The sequence below is a fragment of the Taudactylus pleione genome, unplaced genomic scaffold (genome assembly GCF_031769625.1).
Source record: "Taudactylus pleione unplaced genomic scaffold, aTauple2 ptg000374l, whole genome shotgun sequence".
NCBI lineage: Eukaryota > Metazoa > Chordata > Amphibia > Anura > Myobatrachidae > Taudactylus > Taudactylus pleione.
This window is the reverse complement of record NW_028284775.1, coordinates 3,482,877-3,510,139: the sequence shown is the minus strand read 5'-3', so window position 1 is coordinate 3,510,139 and position 27,263 is coordinate 3,482,877. Positions and strand designations below refer to the sequence as shown.

The 27,263-nt window shown below is 44.0% G+C and overlaps 1 protein-coding gene across 2 annotated transcripts in view; it reads right to left on the bottom strand.

The window, feature by feature from the left end:
* NME7 (NME/NM23 family member 7) overlaps positions 1-27,263 on the bottom strand; it is a 194,536-nt gene that overhangs the window by 59,770 nt on the left and 107,503 nt on the right. For both annotated transcript variants that reach the window (XM_088444953.1, XM_088444954.1), the window contains exons 8-10: positions 8,332-8,396; positions 7,201-7,269; positions 4,675-4,776 (exon numbers count right to left, since the gene is read on the bottom strand). In XM_088444953.1, coding sequence (XP_088301079.1) covers positions 4,675-4,776; positions 7,201-7,269; positions 8,332-8,396 — 236 coding nt within the window. The remainder of the gene's footprint in view (positions 1-4,674; positions 4,777-7,200; positions 7,270-8,331; positions 8,397-27,263) is intronic.

Genomic DNA, 27,263 nt, shown 5'->3' with positions numbered 1-27,263 from the left:
CTGTTGTTTTCCCCCTTGAGATTGCAAATACTTTGAATACCCTTGTGTGGCTTGATGAGCATCATAAAACTATCAAAGACTATGTAATGAACCATTCATGCTTGCTGGGTAGGACCTACTTACATCCTAGGCAAAGGCATATCATGGTGCATTATGCAGACTACTCATGCCGTTTCAGGTTACTTATGCAGTAAATTATTATTATGCTACAGTTAATCTGATAATTTCTCTTCTATTCCTCCTTAAAAAAAAATCTTTAAATAACTATGCAGGATGCCCTACATTACACATGATCTGATGGTGTAAAAGTTACAAATTACAGACCAAGGACAGGGTTGTTTTATGGAACTATGCATCTGCAGATAACAGGAACAAGTATCCTTTGTGTCCTGCGGTGAGGCATAGGGCTTGATTCTAAGCTGCAACCAGGTCTAAAATACAGCTACATTCTGAATGCGAATGAATTTTAAACAGTATGCTAATGCGACTGTGCACATGCCCTGATACGTTCACATAGCACTGCTCCACTTTTACTGTTTGCAAGAGCAGCGGTCATCCCTATCATCGCCATTTACACCTACCCCATTCTAGTTGCAGGAGAGCCGTCTGAATTTGGCATCCAAAATGCATATGTATGATCAAAATAGTGAGTAACTCTGGTTACATGTTCAGCAAGACGGTTCTCTTGCGTTCATTCACATCATTGCTGTCCAGCTGCCACTCAGAAATGCCCATTTTACATCTGAGGAGGAAAGGCTAATATCCATGCAACTCTGAATTGTGCGTATGTTTGTAAAGATGCATATGCAGTCTGAGACACATGCAGTAAGTGAAAAATTGCTAGAGGCAGCCACATAAGTCCATAATGTAAAGGAAAAACACTGGTTAGACAACTACCATAATATGGCAGATAACCACAACGTAAAGGGCAACCCCTCAGAACTGATGGCCATGCAGCACAATTGCTTGCAATTTAAAACCAAATTCAAGAAGGATCTGGGCACAGGGAGAGTTCTTGGCTTGATGCCATTAACCCAGAAGTCTAAAGCACCGTTGTTGACAGATTAATTTTTACAATGATTAGTTAATCTTTCATGTCTCCAGTGTGCTCGGTCTTTTCTCATTTCAGGACTTGAAGCTCTGGTCCGTGCTGACTGTGGTCTCTGTAGGTACAGTATCATACCCTTATACCTTGGGTTTCTGATGTTCCAGCAATGCAGCAGTTAATCAATGCCCAAGCTGCACCTGTTGCATGGCCTATAAAAAGCCAGATCCTTGGTGTGCTTATGCTTTAGAAATATACAGTTCCACTGATTCGGTTGTGATCCTGATCCTACAATGCTGAGTTCCTCGCATCCTAACCCTGAAAACCTAAGTTCCTGGTACCCTGTTCCCATGTTCTACCTTGAGTTCTTGGCACCCTGTTTCCAAGTTGACATTTGTGTTCATGCCACCTTGTTCAACGCTTTTACCAGTATGCTATCATGAGTTCCTGGAACCCTGTCACCAGTGTGCAATCCTAACTTTCTGGCAACCTGCAATAAGTGTACAATACTGATTTCCTGGCATCTTGTTAGAATTTTCAATCTGAAATTCCTGGTACCCTGTCACTAGTGTAAAATCCTAAAGTTCTGCCATTTTATTAGGAGTGTGCTATCCTGAATTCCTGAAATTCTGTTACCAGTGTACAATCTCAAGTTCCTATCACACTACTATTGCTGTGCAATTTCGATTTTCTGACACTCTGCTAGCCATGTGCAATCCTGAATTCCTGACACTCTGCTAAAGGTCTGCAAGCCTGAGTTCCTAACAGTCTGTTACTCGTGCAGTTTGGAGTTCCCAATTCTCTGCTGCCTGAGTGTAATACTGAGTTCCTGACACTCTGTTACCCATGTGCAATTCTGTGTTCATAACACTCTGCTACCTCTATGAATCTGACAATCTATTACCGATGTGCAATTTGGAGTTTGTAAAACTCTGCTACTCATGTGCTGTCATGATTTCATGACACCCTGCTACCAGTGTGCAATCTTGATATACCTCTCCAGTCTCCCAAACCATTGTCAATTTTTGTATAGCTTCATGTGTATAAATAATTGTGCACCTTTACAAGATTTATTTATAATCAGTTATTTATATAGCGCAGACATATTCCGCTGCACTTTACAGAGAACATTTGGCCATTCACATCAGTCCCTGCCCCAGTGGAGCTTACAATCTATATTCTATTCCCTGTCACATGCTCACACACATACATACATGTTGGGAGCCACTTAACCTACCAGTATATTTTTGGAGTGCGGGAAGAAACCAGAGTACCCAGAGGAAACCCACATAAGCACAGGGAGAATATACAAACTCCACACAGTTAGGTTGGGGGTTTGATTCACACTACAGCCCTAAGTGTCGTGAGGCAGTAATGCTAACCATTACACAGTCTGTGTATCTCTAAATTAACTTGTGACATAATTACTGACATTCATGATATCATGATACCACAGAACCGACATCTACAGAACAAAAAATGACAGTTGCCAGAGACCGCTTTAATATTAGTTGTTAAAACTGCTTCTGCCTATCAATAGCCACATCAAATAACATGTGATAACTTGATATTTTTCTCCACAGAACTGTGACAGTGAACAATATATGCTCAAGTTGCATTAAACAATAACAAATGTGAAGGTCATGTTGGAAGTGGTATTTTATTTATATATGTTTTTAAAGATTCTATATTAAACATTCTTCAGGTTTCAGAGTCTCATCACGTCCAAAAACTTATCAAACTGAAACACAGAATTTTTTTTTTTTTGAACAGGTCAAATGAACTCGGAGATCTATGGCTTTTACAAAAACCTCTTTTTGCACTTCTTACTTGCAAATAAAATAAATACTGGTGTAGTCTACATTTCATTACACCACTAAACCGGCCAATTTTTTTTAAATCGCTCAAGTAGATTTCTGAAATAAATGTTTAGAAGCCGTTCTTTCACATTTCTATAAGTGTACATTTTGCTGCTGGCACATAATAAATGCTTTCTTTTGAATTGTTCCTATACAGCTATGAAGAGATTACATGCATCCACTTCAGATTAGGAAGAAATTGTTGTTGCACAGTATGAAAATGGGAGGTTAACACCAGATGGAATAGCATTTTAATTATGCATGTGCGGCATTATTAAGGAGCAACTATGTCAGGCTTAGGGAGCATTACAAGCAGTTACTTAAAAATCCTATAAAATCATTGGGGGGCATTGCACTATTCAACAAGATACTGATCTCAGTCTGGTATCCAATGAATAAACAATGTCTTGTAGCCATCATTGCCATGATCATTAAGAAAAAACTGGGATCACTAAACTTTAGTGGCCCTACACAGCAGCAGCAAATGCCTATCTGCCTATGAGGCATAGTGCTACTCTGAATAGTCCCACAGATCCGCAGGGAGAAGTATGCCTTGTTGGTCTGGGGAGCATGCCAAGTGCAAAACATTGCAGCTGTGGATGATTTGAGTGCAACTCTGAATCAGACGATGAGAGTTTAAGGTGCATAGTAGAAGTCACAGAGCCTATCAAGCAGTGATCACTAAAAAGCATGCAAAATGACAAAATGACAGGCAGTACTAAAATAAATGATTCCCACTCAAAAGTAGAAATCCGTGTAAACATTTTTTTACATTAAATCTACTTGTGAGTAAGAATACTTCATTTTGATGCTGCCTATTCTGGCATCTTTATGAAGTGATACAGCTAACAGAATAAAAAAAAGTTAATAAACAAATGTAAAAGTAGTAAGGGATTGTGTAACAAAGTAATAATCCAATGATGCTCACCACATATGCAAACTAAAAAAAACAAAACTGCCATAATATCAGTATTTTAGTATCTGTCAGGGACCTCGGTAAGTATCCCTGTTATGGGAGCACTGTGTTGTATAGCAAGAGCGCCGTCATTTCACTACCTAGATGATACAAGTCTTCCTTGTACTGCCACCACCTGTGATACTTAACGGGGCCACAGTACTTTTAGTGACCATAGGGACCCTATTAATGTAGGAGTGTACACCAATCTTTTTGACATACTGTCATTAACCCAATAAATTATGATCACTGAAGGTTTATAATCACTTATTTCCTTCTTTACACAATTGTATCTCTCATTTTATATTTCACTTTGTGGTATAGTTACTATTACTATATACTAATAAACATTAAGTTTTATTCATTAATATTGTCTGTGTGTTGTCATACTACAATTTATTTCCCCTCTTGCATTAATTCTAGTAGCAGGCAGAACCTCTCCCTAAATTGTACTCATAGGAGGAGAGTTAGCAGTTACAGTTTAGTGTGGTTATGTACCCCTCCCTCCCAATACTTTGGTTATCATCAGAACCATGCATTATGAACTCCCGACAGAGAACCAGTGACAACAAGACCACGGACGGAAAGCAAGAAAAATAACTGGAATGGAGACAGGTTATCCGTGTTATTGTTACCCAAGATGTAACTCAATCAGGTGAAAAATCCTTAGTTTCAGGAAGGTGTGACCAATTAGTTAGTGGATAGTAACAAGAAGACTTTAATAATTATCATATTAGACGAGGAAGAATTAGATTGTACCTTTTTGTAAGTACTAGAACTTGAAACTTCAAAGTCTCAAGAAATGATTTACTTACAGGGTCCGCTGGTCCACAAAACTCCCTGAAGGACTTTGGAGCATCAGTTCCCCGGACTTCTAAAGCAATACAAGGGCCGGAACATAATTCAACCAACATTTCCTAGAAGAAAATGGGACCAAAAATAAGCTTCTCCTGTCACTGTAGTCCTTATACTATATTGTATAAGACCATTGTATTACATAGAATGCATTACAGAAAAGTAATGCAAGGAAATATATTTGAAGATGCATTTAATGCATTCAATACTCCATTTAGAAGACCACAAAATACAGCGCACATATTGGCCTAACATTAAAAAGCAGCTGTTTTTATACTCTAACAGGAATTAGGAACTATAACACTGCATGTAAAATAGTTATCATTTTTACACAAAACTGTTGTCTTTTGAAGGCCTGATGCACCTAAGAACATACTTTAAATAAAACTTTAACTAAAATGTTTAAACATAATAAGTTCCTAAATGGAGATCAAACCATCTGAAGTGGTCCAACATTGAATTTTCTTGTTGATTGATCATTTAAAAAAAACAAACATTTTTGTCAGTTATAACCCCTATATGTCAATAGTTCAAACCCACAATTATTTTTCCTGTTACCCACTTCCCTGACAGACGTCTTTAAATTATAGTGGACAGCGATTTTCATGTTTTGTAGATATTACCTAAATACAAATATTTCAGGACTGAGGTGTGGTAGAGCCTTGGGACAAAAAAAAAAAAAAAACATTGTTCGCTGCAAAGCTTGGGCTACATTTTTTCTGTCTATACATTGATTACCTGCCCCAATTTTAAAGACTGACTTTTCAGGGTGCAACTATCTCAGCTTGGGAAAAAAAAAATCTCAGGTTTCAGTTTTTTTGGTAGGAGGTATATACACTGAAGTGCCAAAAGTCATGGGATAGATGCCTATCACGTAGGACCCCCGCTAGCCAGGCGAAATGTAGCAACTCAACATGGCATTAATTCCACAAGTGTACAGAAGACCTCTGGAGAGATAGAAATATCAGGGAGCTGAAGGAAGCTGAGTGCAGGATCTTGGGTGCGAATGGACCTCTCCACCATGTCCTATAAATGCTTGATTGGACTCATTTTGGACGAACGAGGTGGCCACACCATTCGTCAGAAGTCTCCAGAATGCTCCCCGAACCAATTCCGGACAACTTGGGACCGATGACACAGTGAATATTCCATCGTTGTGGGGGTACATGAAGGGCTGTAAATGGTCATCAAGCATTACAGAGTAGCAGTTACCGGTCAATGACGTGTTTTGGTGGACCAGCAGACCCAACCTATGCCACATGAACACACCCCACACCATTATGGAACCACCACCTACCTGCACAGTGCCTTGTTGACCATTTTAGTCCATGGCCTCATGGGGTCTGTACCACACGCAAACCCTATCATCAGCCCGAATCAACTGGAACCATGATTCATTGGACCACGCCACATGTTGTCAATTCCCCAGGGTCCAATTGATGACGCCACAAGCCCAGGAGAGACGCTGTGTCCAAAGTCGTATTGTTAACAGGGGCACTCTGGTGGGTCTTCTGCTCCCATATCCCATGGAAGCTAAAGAATGCTGCACTCACCTGCTGCATGTGTGTCTGGTAACTCCTGCATTGAATGTGGATATGATTTGAGCCAGTGTCGCTTGTCTGTTACTACAGACAATTCTGGCCAGATGCTGCTAGTAACGATCATTAGGCACCCTTGGTTGGCCACTGGGTTGTCCACAGTGGGTGGTAATGCCTTCCATGAGGTATTCCCGGTACACACGTGACACCATAGATCGAGGAATGTTGAATGTCAGCACAACTTCAGAAATGGAATGTCCCATCCGTAGGGGAACCCACTATCATGCCCTGTTTGAACTCTGATAATTCACGTCGCCTTGCCATGAGCAGTCTAGCCGGTGTTCAAACTGACTCACGAGATGTCAGATTACAACTGATGCAGGTCTGGACATTCCCAAGATGTCACAGTATGGTACAGTGACACTGTCTACCATTACCGTTACTACTGCTATCCCATGACTTTTGGCACTTCAGTGTATGTACTATTAATTTGTTACAACAAAAAGCTGAAGTCTGAGATTTGTCACATGCTCAGGAGAAACCGTTATGCTGCTCTTCTAAGAGCATAGCGGGTCCCTGGGATGGAGGCCATCCCTTTTATTTTGCTACGAGGCCCAGAAATGGTGTTTTCTGTACCTGTGAAGTGTAAATGTATATGCAACATACTAAAATATCGGAACCAATGAGAGGCGTTTGAGACTGCAAGAAAAACATTTTATACTATGCACATCAGACTTCCCATATGTAAGTCTATTAAGAAGAAACAACGGGAAGGCACTGAGTTACTTTTATTGAAAATTACTTATAGTAATAGTTTTTGATTGGCTATGCCATAGCCAATCAAAATTTATGTCGCTATGGGGTACATACCATATAAACATTTAGCTATACATTTGTACATACTATTTCATCAGCTTGTGGTTTAATGGCTCTCTGAATTGTACTTACTGGGTACTCCGCTACAACACCTTTGTAAACTTCATAGAATTCTTCAGCATTGGCTTTTTCCATAGTAAACTGAAACACAGACAAATACAAAAAAGAATCTAAAATAAGTTTAAATTTAGTAAAGAATAGAGGAATAATACTTGAAGACAATGCTTTTACAAAAATGATAGTCAGTTACATAAATATTGGGACATTGACAGAATTTTCATATTTTGGCCTCTATTCACCACCACAGTGGCTTTGAAATGAAACAAACAAGATGTGCTTTAACTGCAGACTTTCAGATTTAATTTGAGGGTAATTACATCCAAGTCAGGTGAACGGTGTAGGAATTACAACGGTTTCTATATGTGCCTCCCACTTTTTAAGGGGCCAAAAGTAATGGGACTATCAACTCAAAAGCTATTTCATGGACAGGTGTGGGCTGTTCCCTCGTTATTTCATTATCAATTAAGCAGGTAAAAGGTCTGGAGTTGATTCTAGGTGTGACATTTGCATTTGGAATCAGTTGCTGTCGACTCTCAATATGAGATCCAAAGAGCTGTCACTATCAGTGAAGCAAGCCATCATTAGGCTGAAAAATCAAAACAAACCCATCAGAGAGATAGCAAAAACATTAGGTGTGGCCAAATCAACTGTTTGGAACATTCTTAAAAAGAAAGAACGCACCACAGAGCTCAGCAAAACCAAAAGACCCGGAAAGTGGGAGGCACATATAGAAACCGTTGTAATTCCTACACCGTTCACCTGATTTGGATGTAATTACCCTCAAATCAAATCTGAAAGTCTGCAGTTAGGCAAGTAGATATATCTGCAGACTGTGCAGAACATGTGTTCTGCATACAGACTACCCGTTCGTTGTGACCAACGTCACAGCTGGGCAGGCATTTACATGTGCCCGCCCAGTTGAGCTGTCAATCACCGCCGGCAGGTGCAGCATGTGTACAGGCAGTCGGCTGTTCAGTGCGTGGGCATTGTCCGTGCAGCACAGCCAACGCGATATATCTGGGAACGGTGTCGTTCTTCTAAGTGAGAATGCAATCTTATATTTCCTTGTGATGTTATCTAAACTAAAATGATAAAGTTCCTACTGTGAGTCATTAGAAGATTTTAATATCTAAGTAGTCTTACCATTTGCATTGCGGAAATTTCAAAGCCTGCATCCAGTATGTGATTTATAATTTTCCCTGTTAAACCTGTAAAGCAAAACATACAGTTAGTGCATTGTGTGTAAAGCATCCTAGTCTTGCAACATAATGTAACATATAATTGTCTACTTGTCAAGATGCTAAGCCTTTGTGAGCAGTAAGGAAGATAAACGTTAGCGAGTGAAAGCTGGAATCGTTCCTCAGTAGCCTATATCAACAAGGTTTTTTCTTCTGTGTGTGTTAAGCTGTGTACACACTGATCAGATATATCTGCAGATGATGGTCGTTCACACACACTGAACGCCCATCATCTGTGTCCAGCCGCAGGTCCAGCTGGCGCTTCCCGCCCCCCTCCCTGTGGCCTCTGCTGCATGTGTATGAGCGATCGGCAGACCGCCTGTACACACTGACTGACTGACAGATATATCTGCAGATATATATGCCATCGACTGTGCAGCAGAGCCGACGCGATTTGTCTGTGAAGGACGTCGTTCACAGACATATCGCAGGCACACACTGGCTGATGGGCACCAGATATATTGGCCAATCAATTGATCGGCTAATATATCTGTCAGTGTGTACCCAGCATAACTCTATCTTATTTTCCATGGAAGAGACCATTATCATGATAAATGTGTATATTACAGTAAACCACTGATAATAAAACAGAAATCAAAGTGTGTGTGTGTGAGCGGGGGAAGGGTTGGGGACTGGGGGGTGCTTCACTTAACTGGCAATCACTGAGCCAGATCGCAACATTTTTGAAAGGAGAGGAACTGGCTGCAACTTACTGCTTCAGACGCCCTCACTCTGCTCTTATGATGATACGTGGTGACTGGTGAATGCACAGTGCAGCCAAGTTTGGGATTTCAGTTCCACTGTAAGAATTACTGTGATGCTGAAGAATTATCACAGTGAAACTGAAAACCTGTGCATACATTGCCCTCCATGCATACTCAGAAAAGGGCTTACCAGAGTACATGGGTACACATTGCTAGGCCCCTTCTCATTGCCAGGACCCATAGCAGCAACTGGCAACTATTACAGTAGTTATGCCCCTGCCTGTGAATGTTAGCCAGGGAACTTTTTGGTTGGACCAGGAATCATTGCTATAAATGAGATCAGAGGGGGAAAGTTTCTTTATAAGGAGCACTATAATTACTTGTAATAAAGGTATTGGATCTGTATAATTCACCAAGAGAATTTGTAGTTGGATTAAAAGAGTAACAGACGGGCCGGAGGCATGTGGAGGGGCAAGGCTTTGGTTTTGGACCATTTAATTTTATAGCCCGACAAATGGCCATATTCAGTGAGAATTCAAAACAATTTTGGCAGGGAAGTGTGGGGTGAGGAAAGGGAAAGAAAAACATTGTCGGCAAGGGGATTCAATAGTTAAGGCAAAGATCAGGGGTGACAAAGGGCACCCCTGTCTAGTGTAATTTGTAATCCGCACTGGGCAAGAAGCTAGTGCATTTCCGGAATCACTGTAATAGACTCTCGCATATGTACAATGAGATATCTCTAATGTCATCACATCACAGAGAGTTGCATGCAGGATAAAAAGAAGGTCCTGTTAAATGCATGAGAGATTGGGATCTAACCTCCCCTTTAATGCAATAATAATGACAGATCAATGCAAAATATGTCTAACAGCATCTGCTCTACTAGTCACTATTGGATACATTTTGTATTAAGCTATTGGTGCAGAATATAGATGAGACTTATTGGAAGTTGCAGATGAGTTAAAAACAAAATTTTGGCAAAAGAAAATAAAAAATTATTCCATTATACATATGCACCTGCTTCTATTTACCTCAAGCCTTAAAAGAGAATATATAAATATATATAGATGGTATGCCAATAATTGAAAGTGGACAATAATATTTATGGCTTATCTTTTTTTAGACTGTGCTAATTGTGTAAAAGTAAGTATACAAAATAATTCAGGCAATGTATTCATTATGATGACACATCTTGTCCTTCAAACTAAACATACCCTGCTTATCAACATGGAAACCCAAATCAACTTCAACTTGGAGGTGAAATATGGGATTTACAACTGGTGAGTGACCTTCTTCTAATCTCACTTATGGGTGCAGATGAGCCCACCTCCCACACCTTTCTGTTGCGTTCTCTCATTGCTGCTACATTCATTTCATATGCCGTCCTTATCTGACAAATATGGTGCTACACATGGGCATATGGAGGGTATCCACTTCACTGAACACTGAGTAACTGTGAATGACCAGGGGCGGAATACGGTGTATGGGGGCCTCCAGGGTAAATAATTTGTGCGGCTCCTACTAATACCTCTGCATCCAACCCCCCTCCCCTGTGCCAGCCACTTTCCCAGGCCTTTGGTCTCCTGGTGGTTGTGATTGTTTACTGCCTGCAGTACTTCTGGCTGGGTCACTGCCGGCTTGGAGCAGCATAGGTCAGCTTGGCTCATCTGGACAGAACTGTAGTGACAGCATCACGACGTCATTAGTAGAAGTCCGCGACACAACCCTAAACACAGTACAGAGGCTGGAGGGAGCTGGGCACAGTGTCAGGACACAGTAGACAGTAGACAAGAGGCTTGGCGCCAAAGTCCTGGTGCTGTGTTTGAGTGCCCCCCGTGTGGGGGCGGGGCAGCTTCCCTGATAAGGCACTGTGAGTGACGTGTCATAATCTAAGACTGGGTGGTGGGGCTTGCCAGCAGGAACAGTGTGTGTGTGTGTGTGTGTGTGGGTGGGGGGCCATCCTGGTGTAGTGGACACGCAGAGCAGTTACTAGGTCAGACGGGTCGCAGGAGACAGTGACATACCGTGTGTGCAGGAGGCAAAGAGGGGTGGGGTAAAACTGAAAGAACAACTCCAAGGGGAGGACAGGGGTGAGTTACAGGCTGCACAGAAAGGATAGGGGCAGGGTGAGGGCAGTACAGTACAGGGTGGACAGGACCTGGGCAGGGTTAGTCCCTAATAATCCAGATCATTCAGACTGCTCCTCATGGCTGTGGACAGGTCTCTGTAGATCATTCATGATTTTTTTATTTCAAATTAGCCTCACATGCTTATTATGCCAACTTTAGCAAAATTTAGTATGGGGGAGGGGGTACACAGCGTAGTAATGCTCCGGGACACCATGGCTCCACACTATTTTTCTGGCTGTAGTGTAATGTGCATTAAGTAAAGTCACATGGTCCCATCGGCACAGACATCTGGTAGTCACTTTAAGAACATCCCTCAATACAGTATCAGGACGGCTGGATTACTAACATGCTTCTTTAAATAAGCTGTGCAACTGCCACCAACATGGAATGAACTAGATTCCCAATTTATAAACCTGCCAACTGTGTGGTGTCCCCCTTCCCAAATCCTGCGTTGATCAGACACCAATTACCTCAAAACTCAAAAAAGAAAATATGTTTATGCACAGTGGGCCTGATTCAGAGACGGACGCTCTGAACGAGCGCTCGCTCTGAATCAGGGCGTTTTTTTTTTTGTTCGGCCTCCTGACCGCTCGCATTGCTGTGGGTGACCACCCACAGCTTTTGCGAGCGGCCAGGTTGATGGTCGCGATGGTCTTGACCATCGCGACCATCGGGCTTGCGACAAGACCCTTGTGGTAGGGTCTTGTGGCCGCAAGCACCAGAGAGCTTCTGGCTCTAATAGAGCCGGAAGCTCTCCCACTGACATCACTGGTGATGTAAGTGGGGCCGCCCACAAACGGCAGGCGTTCGCTTGGGAACGCCTCCGTTTATGAAGCCACCCCCAGCCACGCCTACCAAACAGGGCGAGCTGTCAATCACCATCGACAGCTCGCCCCCTTTGGTGCGAGACCCGGAGCAACAGAGCACCCGTCGCTAGCCGGGTCTCGCGCATGCGCACGACGGAGCCGGCTCCGTCGTGCGCATGCCCAGTGGGCAAACATTGACCCTCTTGCGAGTGCTCAGCGCTTGCGACCGGGTCTGAATCAGGCCCAGTATCCATTCTGTGATCAATTTCTAGAGTTGTGCTAACTGCATAAAACTATGGGAAGAAGTGTATCATTTTGTTAATTTGTTTAGTTTTCCCTATATGGCCATCAAATGTAAATAAATATAATCCAATATGCCACCAAAGAGGCCGTGTGCAAATAAGCAATATAAAATGAGCTGAGTTAGGCTGGTACACACTAGACTATGTGTACCCAGCCTGACAGAGCGACGGTGTAGCCATGCTGCATTGGGCACTAACGGCATGCCCCGTGGGCCCTGTATGTAGGGTCGATGGAGGATGTTGCTGACAATCCGCAGGAGCGCGCATTGTCAGCGCCATAGCGGGTACACACTAAACAATGTGCTTGATATGTCGTTCCGATACGACGGATCGGATGACATATCGACGAGTGTGTACCCAGCATTAGACTTAAAAGTATAAATATACAAAGCTATTCCTAGCACAGCACAAAAAAATAAATAATATGAGATATGGTAAGAACTTACCTTTGTTATCTCTATTTCTATGAAGTCCATAAAAAAAAAACTTCTCCATCCTCCCAGGATGCACTGGGTCCCTCTCCTATACCCCGCCCCCCGAGCCTCAGGCACTCAGTTTCGTCACAAGCCATAGGCCGGAGGAGGATAAAGAGAAAGAGAAGAAAGTCTGGAACACACAAGAATCACATTCTCACCAGAGGGAGACGGAAAAACCGGTGACCAGAATCACAGCCCATCTGCAGTACAGGTGCGACAGGGCGGGAGTCCTGTGGAACCCTATGGACTTCATAGAAATAGAGATAACAAAGGTAAGTTCTTACCATATCTCATATTTTCTACTTCAGGGTCCATAGGGTATACACAGGATACCTTGGGGATGTCCCAAAGCAGTATCCTTCAAGGGTGGGGACGCTCCTGTGCTGAGAGGAGAATCCGTCGCCCGAAGGAAGCATCCTGAGAGGCGTAGGTATCAAAAGTATAATACCGTACGAAAGTATGGACAGATGACCACGTGGCCGCCTTCCAAAGCTGAACAGCTGAGGCGCCACATCGAGCTGCCCACGAAGGACCCGCAGACCTAGTGGAATGAGCCTTAACAGAAGATGGAACAGGAAGGCCCTCGTGAGCAAAAGCTTCAGAGACAGCCAGTCGAATCCATCCTGCCAATGTTTCTTTAGTGGCAGGCCAACGTCTTTTATGGAAGCCATAAAGGACAAACAAAGAGTCTGACTTCCAATAGACAGAAGTGCGGTCCACATAGATTTTCAAGGCCCGCACCACATCCAAGGTGGCCTCACCAACTGAAAGGTCCGGTGAAGTAAACGATGGTACAATAATTTCCTCGTTGATATGGAAACTAGATACCACCTTTGGAAGAAACCCAGGACGAGTGCGCAGCACAGCCCTGTTTCTATGAAAAATTAGAAATGGAGGTCTACATGAGAGAGCTCCCAATTCCGAAACCCTTCTGGCCGAAGCAATAGCCAGAAGGAATACAGTCTTAATGGTTAGCTATTTCAAATCCACTGAGCCCAGTGGTTCAAATGGCGGTCCTTGCAGAGTCTTCAAGACCACAGCCAGATCCCATGGTGCCACAAGTGGAACAAAGAGAGGCTGAATAAGAAGCACCCTTTGCATAAAGGTGCGGACATCAGGAAGCATAGCAATCCTACGATGAAACCACACTGAAAGTGCAGACACCTGTACCTTCAGGGAAGCTAGGCGAAGACCCTGGTCTAAACCCGCCTGTAGGAAGGCCAGAACCCTGGACAATCTGAACACCTGAGGAGCATAACCTCTAGTGCGACACCACTGGAAGAAAGCCCGCCACACTCTATGGTAGACGTTGGCAGATGAAGGCTTCCGAGCTCTCAGCATGGTGTTGACCACCGAACTGGAGAAACCTCTGGACCTCATGAGGGCAGTCTTAATAGCCACGCCATTAAAGACAGCCGACTCAGGTCCAGATGAAGGCAAGGACCCTGAGATAGCAGGTCCTGACGTTGAGGCAACAACAGTGGAGTGTCCACTGAGAGACTCTGAAGATCAGTGTACCAGTGCCGCCTGGGCCACGCTGGAGCAATCAGCAGTAGCGTGCCGCCTTCTTGCTTGAATTTGCGTATCACTCGAGGAAGAAGGGAGAATGGAGGGAAGAGGTATGCATACTGGAAGGTCCACTTGACTGCCAGAGTGTCCATTAGACCAGCCTTTGCGTCTCTTGTTCTTGACCCGAACATTGGCAGTTTGTTGTTGTGTCGTGAGGCCATGAGATCTATCTCTGGAAGGCCCCACTAGTTCACCAGTAGCTGACACACCTCCTATTGAAGAGACCACTCTCCTGGATGCACGTCTTGACGGCTGAGAAAGTCTGCTTCCCAGTTGAGAACTCCTGGTATGAACACTGCTGATATTGCAGTGAGATGCTATTCTGTCCATACTAGAATGCGGGACACCTCTGTCAGAGCCGCCTGACTGCGAGTCCCTCCTTGGCGGTTTATGTATGCCACCGTGGTGGCGTTGTCCGACTGTACCTGCACAGGTTTACCCTGCAGGACCTGTCTTGCTTGCTGGAGAGCCTTGAATACTGCCCGCAGTTCCAATATGTTTATTGGAAGAGCAGCTTCTACCGATGTCCACCTTCCCTGAAAGAAGTGTGGACCCATCACTGCTCCCCAGCCTCGGAGACTGGCATCAGTCGTCAGAAGGGCCCAGTCTGAATTCCAAAAGGGGCGCCCCTTGTTCAGGTGAGCCGTCTGTAGCCACCAGGCCAGAGATAATCGCACCTCCGGGGAAAGCACCATAGTCTGTGTCTTTATCCTTTGGGGCGACCCATTCCATCCAGAAAGGATCAGCTTCTGCAGAGGTCTTGAGTGAAACTGGGCAAACTCCACCATGTCGAACATGGATACCATAGATCCCAGTAACCTCATTGCCGAGTGAATAGACACCCGGCGACTCTGCAGGCAAAGACGGACCTTTGCCTGTAACGCAGAGATCTTTTCTCCCGTCACCAAGATCCTCTGATGTTGGGAATCCAAAAGAGCTCCTAGATGGAGCATCCTGTGTGATGGTACCAGGGAGGACCAATTTATCAGCCAGCCGAGAGACTGCAATACAGAGACTGTTAGTTGCAGATGGAGCTGAAGTTTCTCTGAGGACTCCGCCAGTAACAGGAGATCGTCCAGATAAGGTAACAGGTGGACTCCCTGCAACCGCAGTGGGCTGCCATGATGGCCATAACTTTAGTGAACACCCGAGGTGCTGTAGCCAGACTGAAGGGCAGAGCCTGAAACTGGAAGTGGTCCTTGACCACTGCAAATCTGAGGAAGCACTGGTGTGCTGGGACAATAGGGATATGCAGGTAAGCATCCTGAATATCCAGCGACACCATGAAATCCCCAGGTTCCATTGCTAAAATAATGGAACGCAGGGTCTCCATCCTGAACCGAGGAACCCTCAGAAATTTGTTGAAGGATTTGAGGTTGAGTATTGGCCGGTAGGACCCATTGGGTTTCTGCACCAGAAAAAAATTTGGAGTAATACCCCAATCCCTTCTGAGACAAAGGAACTGGCACTATAACTCCATTCTGGAGCATCGAGTGCATTACCTTCTTGAGTTCCCGGGCCTTGTCCTGATTGGACGGAAGGCCCATGGTGAAAAACCGTCTGGGAGGCCTCCTGCAGAAGGAGAGGGCGTACCCCTGAGAGACCACTTCTCTGACCCATGTGTCTGAAGTGGTCAGACACCAGCTTTGGGCGTATTACAGAAGTCGGCCTCCCACTTTGAGGTCCCCCAAAGAGAGGCCCGTCCCGTCAGGCCGAAGGTTTGTCATCGGACTTGGGAGTGGGACGTCTGGTACTCCAGGCCTGCTTCCTGGGCTTTGCATATTTCTTGGCGGCAGTCCTCCTAGGAAAGGACTGTACCCTGGGTCTGTTCTGCGTTCTGTAGGGCCGAAAGGACGAAGAACCCGCTCCTGATGGGACAGTAGTGGAAGACAGACATGCAGACTTAGCTGCTGCTGAAGTATCCACAATTTTGTCTAGATCAGGGCCAAACAGCACTTCTCCATTGAAGGGTAACCCCTCCAAACCCTTTTTGGAATCAGCATCCACCTTCCAAGAACGCAGCCACAGGATACAACGAGCCGCCACTGTTGCCGAGGAGATCTTGGACGCCATGAGGCCCATACCTAAAGCTGCCTCATTAATGAAGGTAGCTGAGTCCCTTAAATTACCCACCAACTCCACCTGTTCAGGTGACGAGTCTGGGTCCAGGGATGCCTCCAAGGTATCAGCCCAGTGCTCCATAGCTCTTGCCACCCATCACACGGCCAAAGCCGGTCTGGACACGCCTCCTGCAAGGGAATAAATCATTTTCAAACATATTTCTACCCTGCGATCCGTTGGATCCTTTAAGGAGGACATAGAGGGCATAGGCAACATAGCACTCTTTACTAGACGTGTGAATCCACTTGTGGCGGGTTATCCCATTTTACAAAATAATTATCTGCAAAAGGGTATGCCACCGCAAACCGTCTAGGGGGCTGGTAACGCTTACCCGTCACCGTCATCCTCAATAACCAAGGCCGTGCGCACCGCACGTATGAGCCATCATCTGTCTTCACAGCATCCTGATCTTGATGAGGTTGCAGCTGACGCTTCTGCGCCCGCACAGACGACTCGCCCTGTAACACCTCTGACAGCTGTTGTACTGAGGTAGACAGTGAATTAGCCCACGCAGGTTTATGGATGACCTGAGGGGGCGACAACGGGAAACTCTGGAGGTACTATTAACTGTTTAGGAAACCCCTGCATAGGGGACGACACCATAGACTGCTATGAGACCCCCATCTGGGGACACGCAGGGGTTGTCGTTAACTGGCCCACCAGGATAGTAAGTGCCGTAGCAAAACAAGCCCATGGTAGCTCCTGCACAGGTGTAGTGACAGAAGTCGGCCGTGCCAACCGCAGGCACGCCTTACATAATCCATCAGAGTTACCATCACCCTCTGCCAATGGTACCTTGCATACAGTACACTGAGGCGGAATGGGGAAATCGTGCTCACTGTCAGACATACTGAGTGTGTGACCCGGAGCTGTATGTGACCACCGTACTTCACAACAAGTTGTATAGTAAGGTATAAATCCCCCTTGCAACACCGCACCGCAAGGGCTTGTTAGCAGAGAAGAAAGGGATAGGGAAAATAGCTGACAGTATGTGAAAGTAACAGACAGCAGCGCTAGCCCAAAGTAACATACAATGCAGAATATTGAAAACCCTGCAGTATCTGCGCTTCATCAACTAACCAGACCTCAGCCTGGTAGGCAACAGCGCTGGATACACTGACCTTGCACCAGAGGAGAGGTATGCAGGGGGACCCAGACCACAATGACCACGTTAACAGCTTCCAGCAGCGTTTGTCACATGTATTAAAATGGCCGAGGAGCAGAGGGAGGGCTGGTCCGGGGGCGGAGCGCGTGCAGATGCCTAACCACCTTGTGGAGAGGCCGTGTGCAGCGGGGGAGGCGCCGGCTGCTTAGCAGGGAAAGCGAGCTCCTCTGGCATGCATTTAACCCCTGGGACGCTGGACATTTACTGTTTCTGTCCAGTCCTCAGTCCCAGGGGGTAGTGGAAAGCTCAGGGATCAGTAGCCTGGTTCCACACTGCAGCCAGTCCCCAGGGAGCCCCCTGCCTGGGGACTAAGGACTGTGCTATTCGGCTGGGACCCACCGCAGGACCTTGCCGCTTACCTGAACCCCCGTAATAAAAGTCTGTAATGTAAGGGAGCAAATGACAATCAGCCATTTTGCTCCCAAATGCCGCACCATTTGATTGATGTGTATACAATACTCATGTAAATCCATTTATGGTGGCCATTAAAAGATGGTCAAGAAGCATGAGTAAAGAGTAATGAGCCTTGCAATAAGGTAATTACTGACTTTATTGAGGGTTGTTTCAGTGGAGTGGGGGGACGGACCAGACTGAAGTGGGTAAAGGAGGGAGTTGGAGGAAAGAGAGTGGGGTAAGGCCGCATGTAGCTAATCCTCTCAAAGAGCTTGCAGGTGAAGCGGAGGATATAAGGAGTAGTAGTTAGGGAGTCAGGGTTAAGAGTGGATTATTTAAAAATGGGAGACATTGAAGGGGGGTGGTGACTAATAGATGGGAATTTTAGATGCAGGAGAGGATAGGATCAAAGAGGGAGGTTTAGCGGGGTCGAAAGATGGGATCAGGGCTACTAACTTCATCACCGGATGCTGGAGAGATGAAGGTCAGGGTGTGCAGGTTGGAGGAGTAGGGTGAGAGGCATCACATTTTGGATATGAAATGTGTGGCAAAGTCATGGGCAGAGCGTGATGATTGTATGCAATATCTAATCACCATGGTCTCCAGGTGGCAAACAGATCTGGATTACATACTAAAATTAGAAGATTCCATTATCGAATCACTCTTAAAAGGATAGGAAGTATCTTTATAGTTACTATACACATTACTATATGTGTCTGCCACATGTATCTGACATCATCCTTCCTACTGGTAAAATTACTTAGGGAGATCAGAATCACGCCAATTAAGAAACATCACTGACTCTCATCCACAAATATTTTATTGAAGTATTTCCAGATTTTACAGTAAACTGAAAATATGTTTTATTATCTGAGGCCAGTTTTAGTACACACAATATGGAGCTTCAAAAATGGATCTTAAGTCAAACGTGCTATGGCTTTGGTACAAGCTATAAACTTTATGCTCCACATGGAGATCTATTTGTACCAATATGACCGGTATGCGGTCACAATGTCAACAATGTTGTGTTGACATTCAAAATGTCAACATGTATCAAATGTTGACAATCAAAATGTTAATATGGTACAAAATGTCGACTGACTCAAAATGTTGACAATCACAATGTTGATAGTTGATTATTTTTTCAGTATTTGCCACTAATATGTTATCATGGATTAATTAATGAAAAATAAAATGGAAGCTGTTACAATTAATTTCATATATATTACTTTAAGAGGATGATTCAATTATTTTATAGGGTTCCTAAACTAATGGGCGCATGACGGAGTAATTCAATTGTTGCTCTGTTGGGGCGCGCACATCTCAGGCCTTGATTCAGAGCCTGACGCTCTGACAGAGCGCTCGCTCTGAATCAGGGCCATCCCTCTGAATTTAAGAGAGGCCTCCTGGCTGCTCGCATAGCTGTGGGTGGGCTATAGCGAGCGGCCAAAATGATCGGGCTTGCAACGAGACCCTTGTGGTAGGGTCTCGTTGCCGCAAGCCCTGGAGTGCTTTTGGCTCTATCAGAGCCAAAAGCACTCCCACTGACATCACTTGTGATGTCAGTGGGGCCGGCCCCAGACGGTAGGCGTTCCCATGGGAACTCCTCCGTCTGGGCAGCCTCGCCCCCGGCACGCCCACCAAAGGGGGCGTGCTGTCACTCACCATCGACAGCATGCCCCCTTTGGTGCGAGACCCATAACGACAGGTCGTGCGCATGCCAACAACGACCCGTTTGCGAGTGCTCAGCGCTCGCGAGCGGGTCTGAATTAGGCCCTCTGTTCGCAGGTGGTTAGCAGAAATGTGCAATAAGTCGGCTGTTTGGGCAGCCAAACGGGAGTTTAAGCACCCAAAGCAGGACATAGATCCGTCGGGCGCCCATTACGTTTGGGTGCCCAAAAAACATTTGAATCAACCCCTAAGAGAAAATTAAGTTATTCTATAAATGTAAAAACTGTACCTGTCAGTAATGTAGAATGTGGTAGGATTGATACTAGCGGCGGAATTCAATTAGCAGTGACTTGGCCTCTTAAATGCAGGTTTGAAGACCTGCATTAACATTATACGCAATGCAATTGATCGTTTTCATTTGCATTGTAATGAGTAATGAGCATTTTTTTTCCACTATCTGTATTTTTCATTGAAAATACACTCATTAACGGCATAAATCTATTCAAAAAGCCACGAGCATTAAATTAATGTGACTTTTTGTTCACACCTCAGGAGGGTAAAAGTTCTATATAAAATTTCTTACTTTGCAATTTTCAATCAAAATAAACAAGTATATCGGATCTATTTAAGTGTGTACGAGGTGTGCATAATAAATAACGAGACTGATGCTATAATTTATGTTTAATTATATTAAGTACATTTTAAATCCATTCCCCTTCTGCATCCACACACCGCTGCATTCTTATATTCCATTGGTCAAAGCCGTGCTAACTCACTATATGTCACTACAGCTCCGTCGTTTTCTTCTTTACCTCAGTATCTAATGCCAAAAGGGTTCCCTTGATTACAGATGTGACTTTAGGGAAAAGAAAAAAGTCACACGGTGCTAGGTCTGGTGAGTATGCAGGGTGTTCTAGCACTGCAATCTGTTTGTCAGCCAAATGCTTCTTCACAGAGAGAGGTGTGTGGACTGGTGTGTTGTCCTGATGAAGGATGAAACAATTTTTCCACAACTCTGGCCTCTTTCTTCTGATTTCTTCCCTCAAAGTTGCTAAAAAAAAAATTGTAGTAATAGTGATTCATCATTCGGATGATGAGCCGATGGTCAATTCGAACAATTTTCTAAATTTTTTCCACCTTTTCATTTGTTTTTGCAAAGGCCTGTGTACGGTCTTCCGGGACACTAATCTTCGACATCATCACTAAATCTTTTGTGCCACTCAAACACACGTGCATGTGACATACGATCTGCCCTGTAAGCCTTGGTAAGCATACGGAAAGATTCGGGGGACATTTTGTTCAATTTAACTAAAAACTTTAAGTTAATACGTTGCTCTACTATTGAACTAAGCATTTTTATGACGCATGGGAAAAACACAACTTCTTTGAACACTGTGTGACAGCAAACTATCTGTGCGAGAGGGGTTAAACTTCCCAAACCGTTTTGGGATAGTCCAAGGTCGATGTTCCCCCACTCCCTTTTAACTCACGCAGTATGGTTCATTTTTTACAAGTACAGTCTCGTTATTTAATAGCCACACCTCGTAGGTTATGGAAATATGAATTTAAGTGATCATTTTTATTTAATAGTATAAAACAGTTTGTTTATTTATTTATTTTTACTTTTGTATTTAGCAGTTGTTGCTATTGCTGCTAACCTTTAGTTAAATTCATGGCATAGCTTGCATTAATTGCATGGCATTAAGGGGTCACAATATTTTTTTTTTTCTAAAACATGTTAGTTGTTTTTTCTTTACTTATATTTTAGTAGAAGTAAATGACATAGGCTCTGATTCAGTAAGGATTGCTATTGCGATCGCAGCTCCATAATCGCACGCAGGTCTGCTGCGAAAGTATGCTAACGATTGCAATCGCAAAGCCGTCGCACTACCACTAGCTCACATTCGCAATACCTTGCAATCCTCCTCAAACATTGGTAACATCGTTTACCATGGGCCCCTCATGCAGAATTACAGCAGTCCTGACCTTACTTAGAAATTGCTAACCTCATTGCACGCAATAAGTACTCAACCTGCATTTGTAATCATAATGGCTAATTAATGCACACCCATGCAACGGAGTTCAAATGGTCAGGCACACCTGTGTTCCGCCGACCACCCACCAGTCACCACCTCCAAACGCTCACTGCCTGTCAATCACTCTGCGATGGATCTCCATGATCGCAGTGACGTCTTTGCGCTCGCACACTGCGATGCATACGCAGAACGCAACAATCAGTCAACTGCGTGCACATTAGCAATAGCGACCCTTGCTGAATCAAGCCCATTGTTCTTTTGTGCTCCAGTAAAGAGATGAACAAACCCACTATGTTGGCTGCTTGCATTAGCACATCTGATATAGTTAATTTAACTAATGTTGAAGTAAAAAAGATGATTGACATTATGTTAAAATAAGTAAGCTGCAGCTCTGTTCAATAAAATAAAATAATTACTCTGGCATTCACCATTAGTAACCCTAGCACCCACTACTTGCTAGCCATACTACCTTTCGCCACCATAGCACCCACCCATAGTGGGCCTAGTATCCATTTTAGCAACCCTGAACACACCCTGTCTCCCTAGCACCCTCCCTTGCTACCTAGACCCCTCTAGTGACCCTAGCACCTACCACTGGCTACCCAGATTACCCTTTACCACAGTAGAACACAACCACACAACTAGTTGGCATAGCACCCATCACTTACAACCCAGAACACACCCTGGTCACCCTATGACCCAAACCTTGCTACCCAGGCCACCCTTAGTGACAGTAGAACCCACTTGCTAGCCAGACCACCTTTCACACACTAGCATACAACCATGTGGGCCTAGCACCCATTACTTGCAGTCCAGAACACACCCTTTCCATCCTGGCCCCCACCCTTTGCTACCTAGGTTGTAGAATTAAAATTGGCATTCAGAATGTCGACATGGGCATTAAGTCGACAAGCAAAATGTTGACATTCACAAATGTCAACATGATTCAAATGTCAACACCAGAATATCAACATACGGTTATTTGCATATTTTAGCCTAACCCTAAAAATAACACAAAAATGTACTGTCGACATTCTGGTGTCAACATTACAAGTCGACATTTGTGAATGTCAACATTGTGCTTATTAATCTTATGTCTATGTCAAATTTGAGAACCTGTTGCAATTCTGATTGTCATCATTCTGACTGGATGCTGCTACCCAGACCACTCTTAATGACCCTTGCTACCTAGACCCTAGAACCCACCCCTAGCGGGTCTAGAACCCATCACTTGTAACCCAGAACACACCCCTGCCACACTAGCATCCACCCATTCCATTTGTGTTTTTATTAATTGATCTATAATACTGTGCCAGGTTACTAACATAATATTTAACTATTAACATTTTGTACCACATCGACATTATGGTGTCAATATTTCAAACCATACCCATATTAACAACTAGAAAGGTAAAAAGTAGCATAAGGTATGTAACAGTGAGTCTAATAGCATAATCACTTTACATACATAGATTCCAGCAGAATATTCTTTAAAATACATATCATTTTGGCCTGTTTAAGGGAAGGGCTTATCTGCAGAATGACTCATGCATATCTGTCTGCATATCTACATTTTTAATATGAGACATCACAGCCTGCATTATCTTTTTATTTATAAAATGCCGACATATTCCACAGCACCGTCCATTGAGGTGCTTGTGTCCAAAATGCACAAACTTCATCATAGATGTATGCTGGCACACTAGTGCAGAACAACAATGGTGAATATTTATACTCCACAAAATGGTCTTATGTTCAATTCTTAATGAGGTAGGTGTGTGTGCGTGCGTGTCTCTCTACTGTGTTTTCAGGGGCTAATGTATAGCTGCCTGCAATTGCTCCACAAAATGCAGGCACAATTTGCATTCATACAACAGCTGCAATTGTGTGTACAGTAATCCCCCGGTTTAAAGTTTTTCATTTACCGCTTTTTCAATATTAAAGTGATTTTAATTTTATTTCATACATCCGTTTTCAACTTAAAATATTTCATGTTAAGCTCTATTTGGCTATGGCTTAACATGCAAACTATTGTACTACTGGATCAGGATTTTATTTTAGATGTGAAGACAGCTGGTAATATGGTTGGAGAAATGTAATATTATATATAGCAGTTTTAAAAAGATGATCTATTTAAAGAAAATGTAGAAAGATCACACTTTTTACTGCATTTTGATATGATTAATTCTAATGGGACAGCGCTAATTGCAGGAATATTGGGCATGCAAAGCTGAAGCTATGGCAAGATATATGCAGGTCAGCATCTGCTTTAGTTTATGCCAGGTATATGCCACAAACCATGTTTACAGCCATATTGCTTTGTTTGCAATACATATATATATATATATATATATATATATACACTCAATTGGGAATCAATAAAAACGTGAAAAATTTCTCGAATGCAGAAACATTCTCAGTTACAAAAAAATAATAATTAGCATAAACACGCACACCAAAATAATAATAATAAGCATAAACACGCACAGCAAAATAATAATAAGCATAAACACGCACACCAAAATAATAATAATAAGCATAAACACGCACACCAAAATAATAATAATAAGCATAAACATGCACACCAAAATAATAATAAGCATAAACACGCACACCAAAATAATAATAATTAGCATAAACACGCACACCAAAATAATAATAATAAGCATAAACAAGCACACCAAAATAATAATAATAAGCATAAACACGCACACCAAAATAATAATAATAAGCATAAACACGCACACCAAAATAAAATACATGCCTGAGCAGGTACCTATTAGCAGTGCATTCGCAAACAGCCAATCACAAGCATTCCGTTAGCGATGGCAGCCGTCATCATAAGCTAACTGTATATGGCCCTCATTGTTTAGTTAGTTAGTGCATAGGGCCTGATTCAGACCCGGACGGTATCTGCAGTCCGTTCACAATTACCGATGGTTGCTAATCTGCGCATGCATCGCAGTGCGCATACGCGAACTACACAGTGCGATCACAGATCCCTCGCTCGCCCAGCAACACCAGCCCAGCAGAGTGAGTGACAGGAGAGGCCGTTTGTGGGTGGTGACAGGGGCAGTCCAGTAAAAACGGGGGGTTGGAGATGCGAACGCAGGCGTGCCTGAGTGTTTCAACGCCGTTTTAGAGGCGTGAATAACAGGCAGCGTCATAGTACACGTCGCCAGCCATTTTTTACTTCTGTTTTCCTCGCAATGCTTGCAGTAAAAAAAGCTACCACAAGCACTGCGTTCACATCCGATAGTGGTCGATGTACCAATGTTTTCATAAACTTCCAGGAGTTGACGTGGGGCAGTGGGCGTCTCTGCATACGATAAGGGGAGTCTGCATACACAAAGTGAACGCTCGTACAGGTACGATGGGTGTGCTTATGCCTTGGTGAGCGATCGCTCCCCGCCGCGTCACTTTCAAATATTTGCATACGCATCATGCGAGCGTACGCTCATAGCGACCGGGTCTGAATCAGGCCCATAATGCGGTTCATTAGCATATGGTCCCAAATTATAACTTGCACAAACTAAGAAATTAAATTATGTAATTCACTTGCTTCTAATTTGTGATGGTGGAATTATTTTTCAGATATTAACTTTGGCCCTGATTCAGCAGTAAGTAAGTGCACTGCTGAATGCAGATTCCAGATAGTCAGGAATCTGTGCAGGAGCTGGACCAGTAGCTGCGAATGTGCAATACGGGTCCTGGGTGATCGCACACAGAGTGGCAGCTGACTATCAGTGATTGAAAGTCTGCTGCTACTTGCGGGGAGGGGACTGCAATGGCCTCAGTTTCCCAAAACGAAGGTATTGGTGGGAGGGAAGAGGCCAGGAACTCCGTCTGCTGACGGAGATTTTCTTGCCTCTTCGTTTTATCTGCGGCGGCCGGCTTGCATGACCTCATGGATCACTCAGCTGGCCGATGTGATCGCAGATTATCTGATGCTGCGTGCTTGGACGTAATGGAATGTAAAGGGGAGTTGAATCAAATCTTTGAGAGATAAAGTGGAGAAGTTGCCCATAGCAACCTATCAGCTTCCAACTGTCATTTATGTAGCACAGTCTATAAAATGACAGAAGCTGATTGATTGCTATGGGCATGTATTGTATGATTAGATGTGCAGCCCTATCTATCGTAATTGTATGCAGATCGTGCCGTGTATTTGTGCATGCGATGTATCGTGCGTTCGACCGGCGTCATTTGAGTTACATTTTGAAGAAGTGTGTATTCTTTCAATGACGTTCCCTCCTAAAATGTAAATCAATTGTATCGTGAGATCGTGTGTACATCGTGCGGCCGGGACTGCCAGGGAGCTGTTGGACGTACTAGTGTATGGCCAGCATAAGTCTCAAATAGCATAGGGCCTTTATCTCTCATCATTTGAAGGACATCATCTCTATCCTAATAATTTAGCATTTTCCCTTTAAAGGTCAGCGGGGAAGATTCATTAGGTGAAGGGTAAAAGAATTTACAGAAGAATGTCTCTCTTCAATCTCGAACATCAACAATCTTTCTGGGAATGCCTCAGGCTATGAATCCTCTACCATCTCTGGGAAACCCACAAGGTGACTCTAATCTTGATTGACAGCAGGTTCTAGCACAGCAATGAGACGTCAAACTTTCCCTGTTTTATTTTAAAGGTGAGGCTTGGCTGACATGTCAATACAGCAACTAGCATGCATGAGTCTGGTGATGGTGAATCTTTATCACTGAGACTCTCTAGGGTAGATGTATTGTAGAGGTACTACCGATGGGATGTATTAACATCGCATCTGCTGGAGTGGAGGAGTGAAAACTCCCCCCCCTCCGATGAACCCTGCCTGAGTACACAGTGCATCAGCCTAGTGCTGATGCACTGTGACGCCCTTCCCGGCTGGCTCCAATGGACATGCGTGGGACCTCGTAAGCATCGCGAGATCTCAGTGCAGCCTGTAGCCGGCAGCCGTCGCAGCAGGAACAGTGCTGCCCCTGATGTGGGGTGTTAGGGCAAAGATAGCTGCAGCTGTCGATATCAATAGCTGCAGCTGTTGGAACAGTCAGTGCCACTGGACGTTCATACCTTGCCCAGCACATCAGCACTGCTATATTGTAAATAGCAGTGCCGATAATGACAGGGGTGCATCTAACAATGAACCCCCATATCGGCTATTCATACATCTTCCTATCTGTTTTTTATGGCCTCACTGAGGTTCTCTGCATTATATGGTGGTGATTGACTCTGTATTATATGGCAGTCTCTAATCCTCTCTGTATTACATGGTGGTCACTGATGCACTCTATATTGTATGGCGGTTAGGCGATGCTCACTGGTGGGTAAGGTAGTACATGCAGCAATATTTATCTTTGAGTTTTGAGACAGTGGAGACTGCATGCTCCAATTAAAGGTGAAGATCCCCTAGAACCAGAGAATAAATGTAACAGGCGTTGTCACCATAATGTAATGGGTTTTGACATCAATA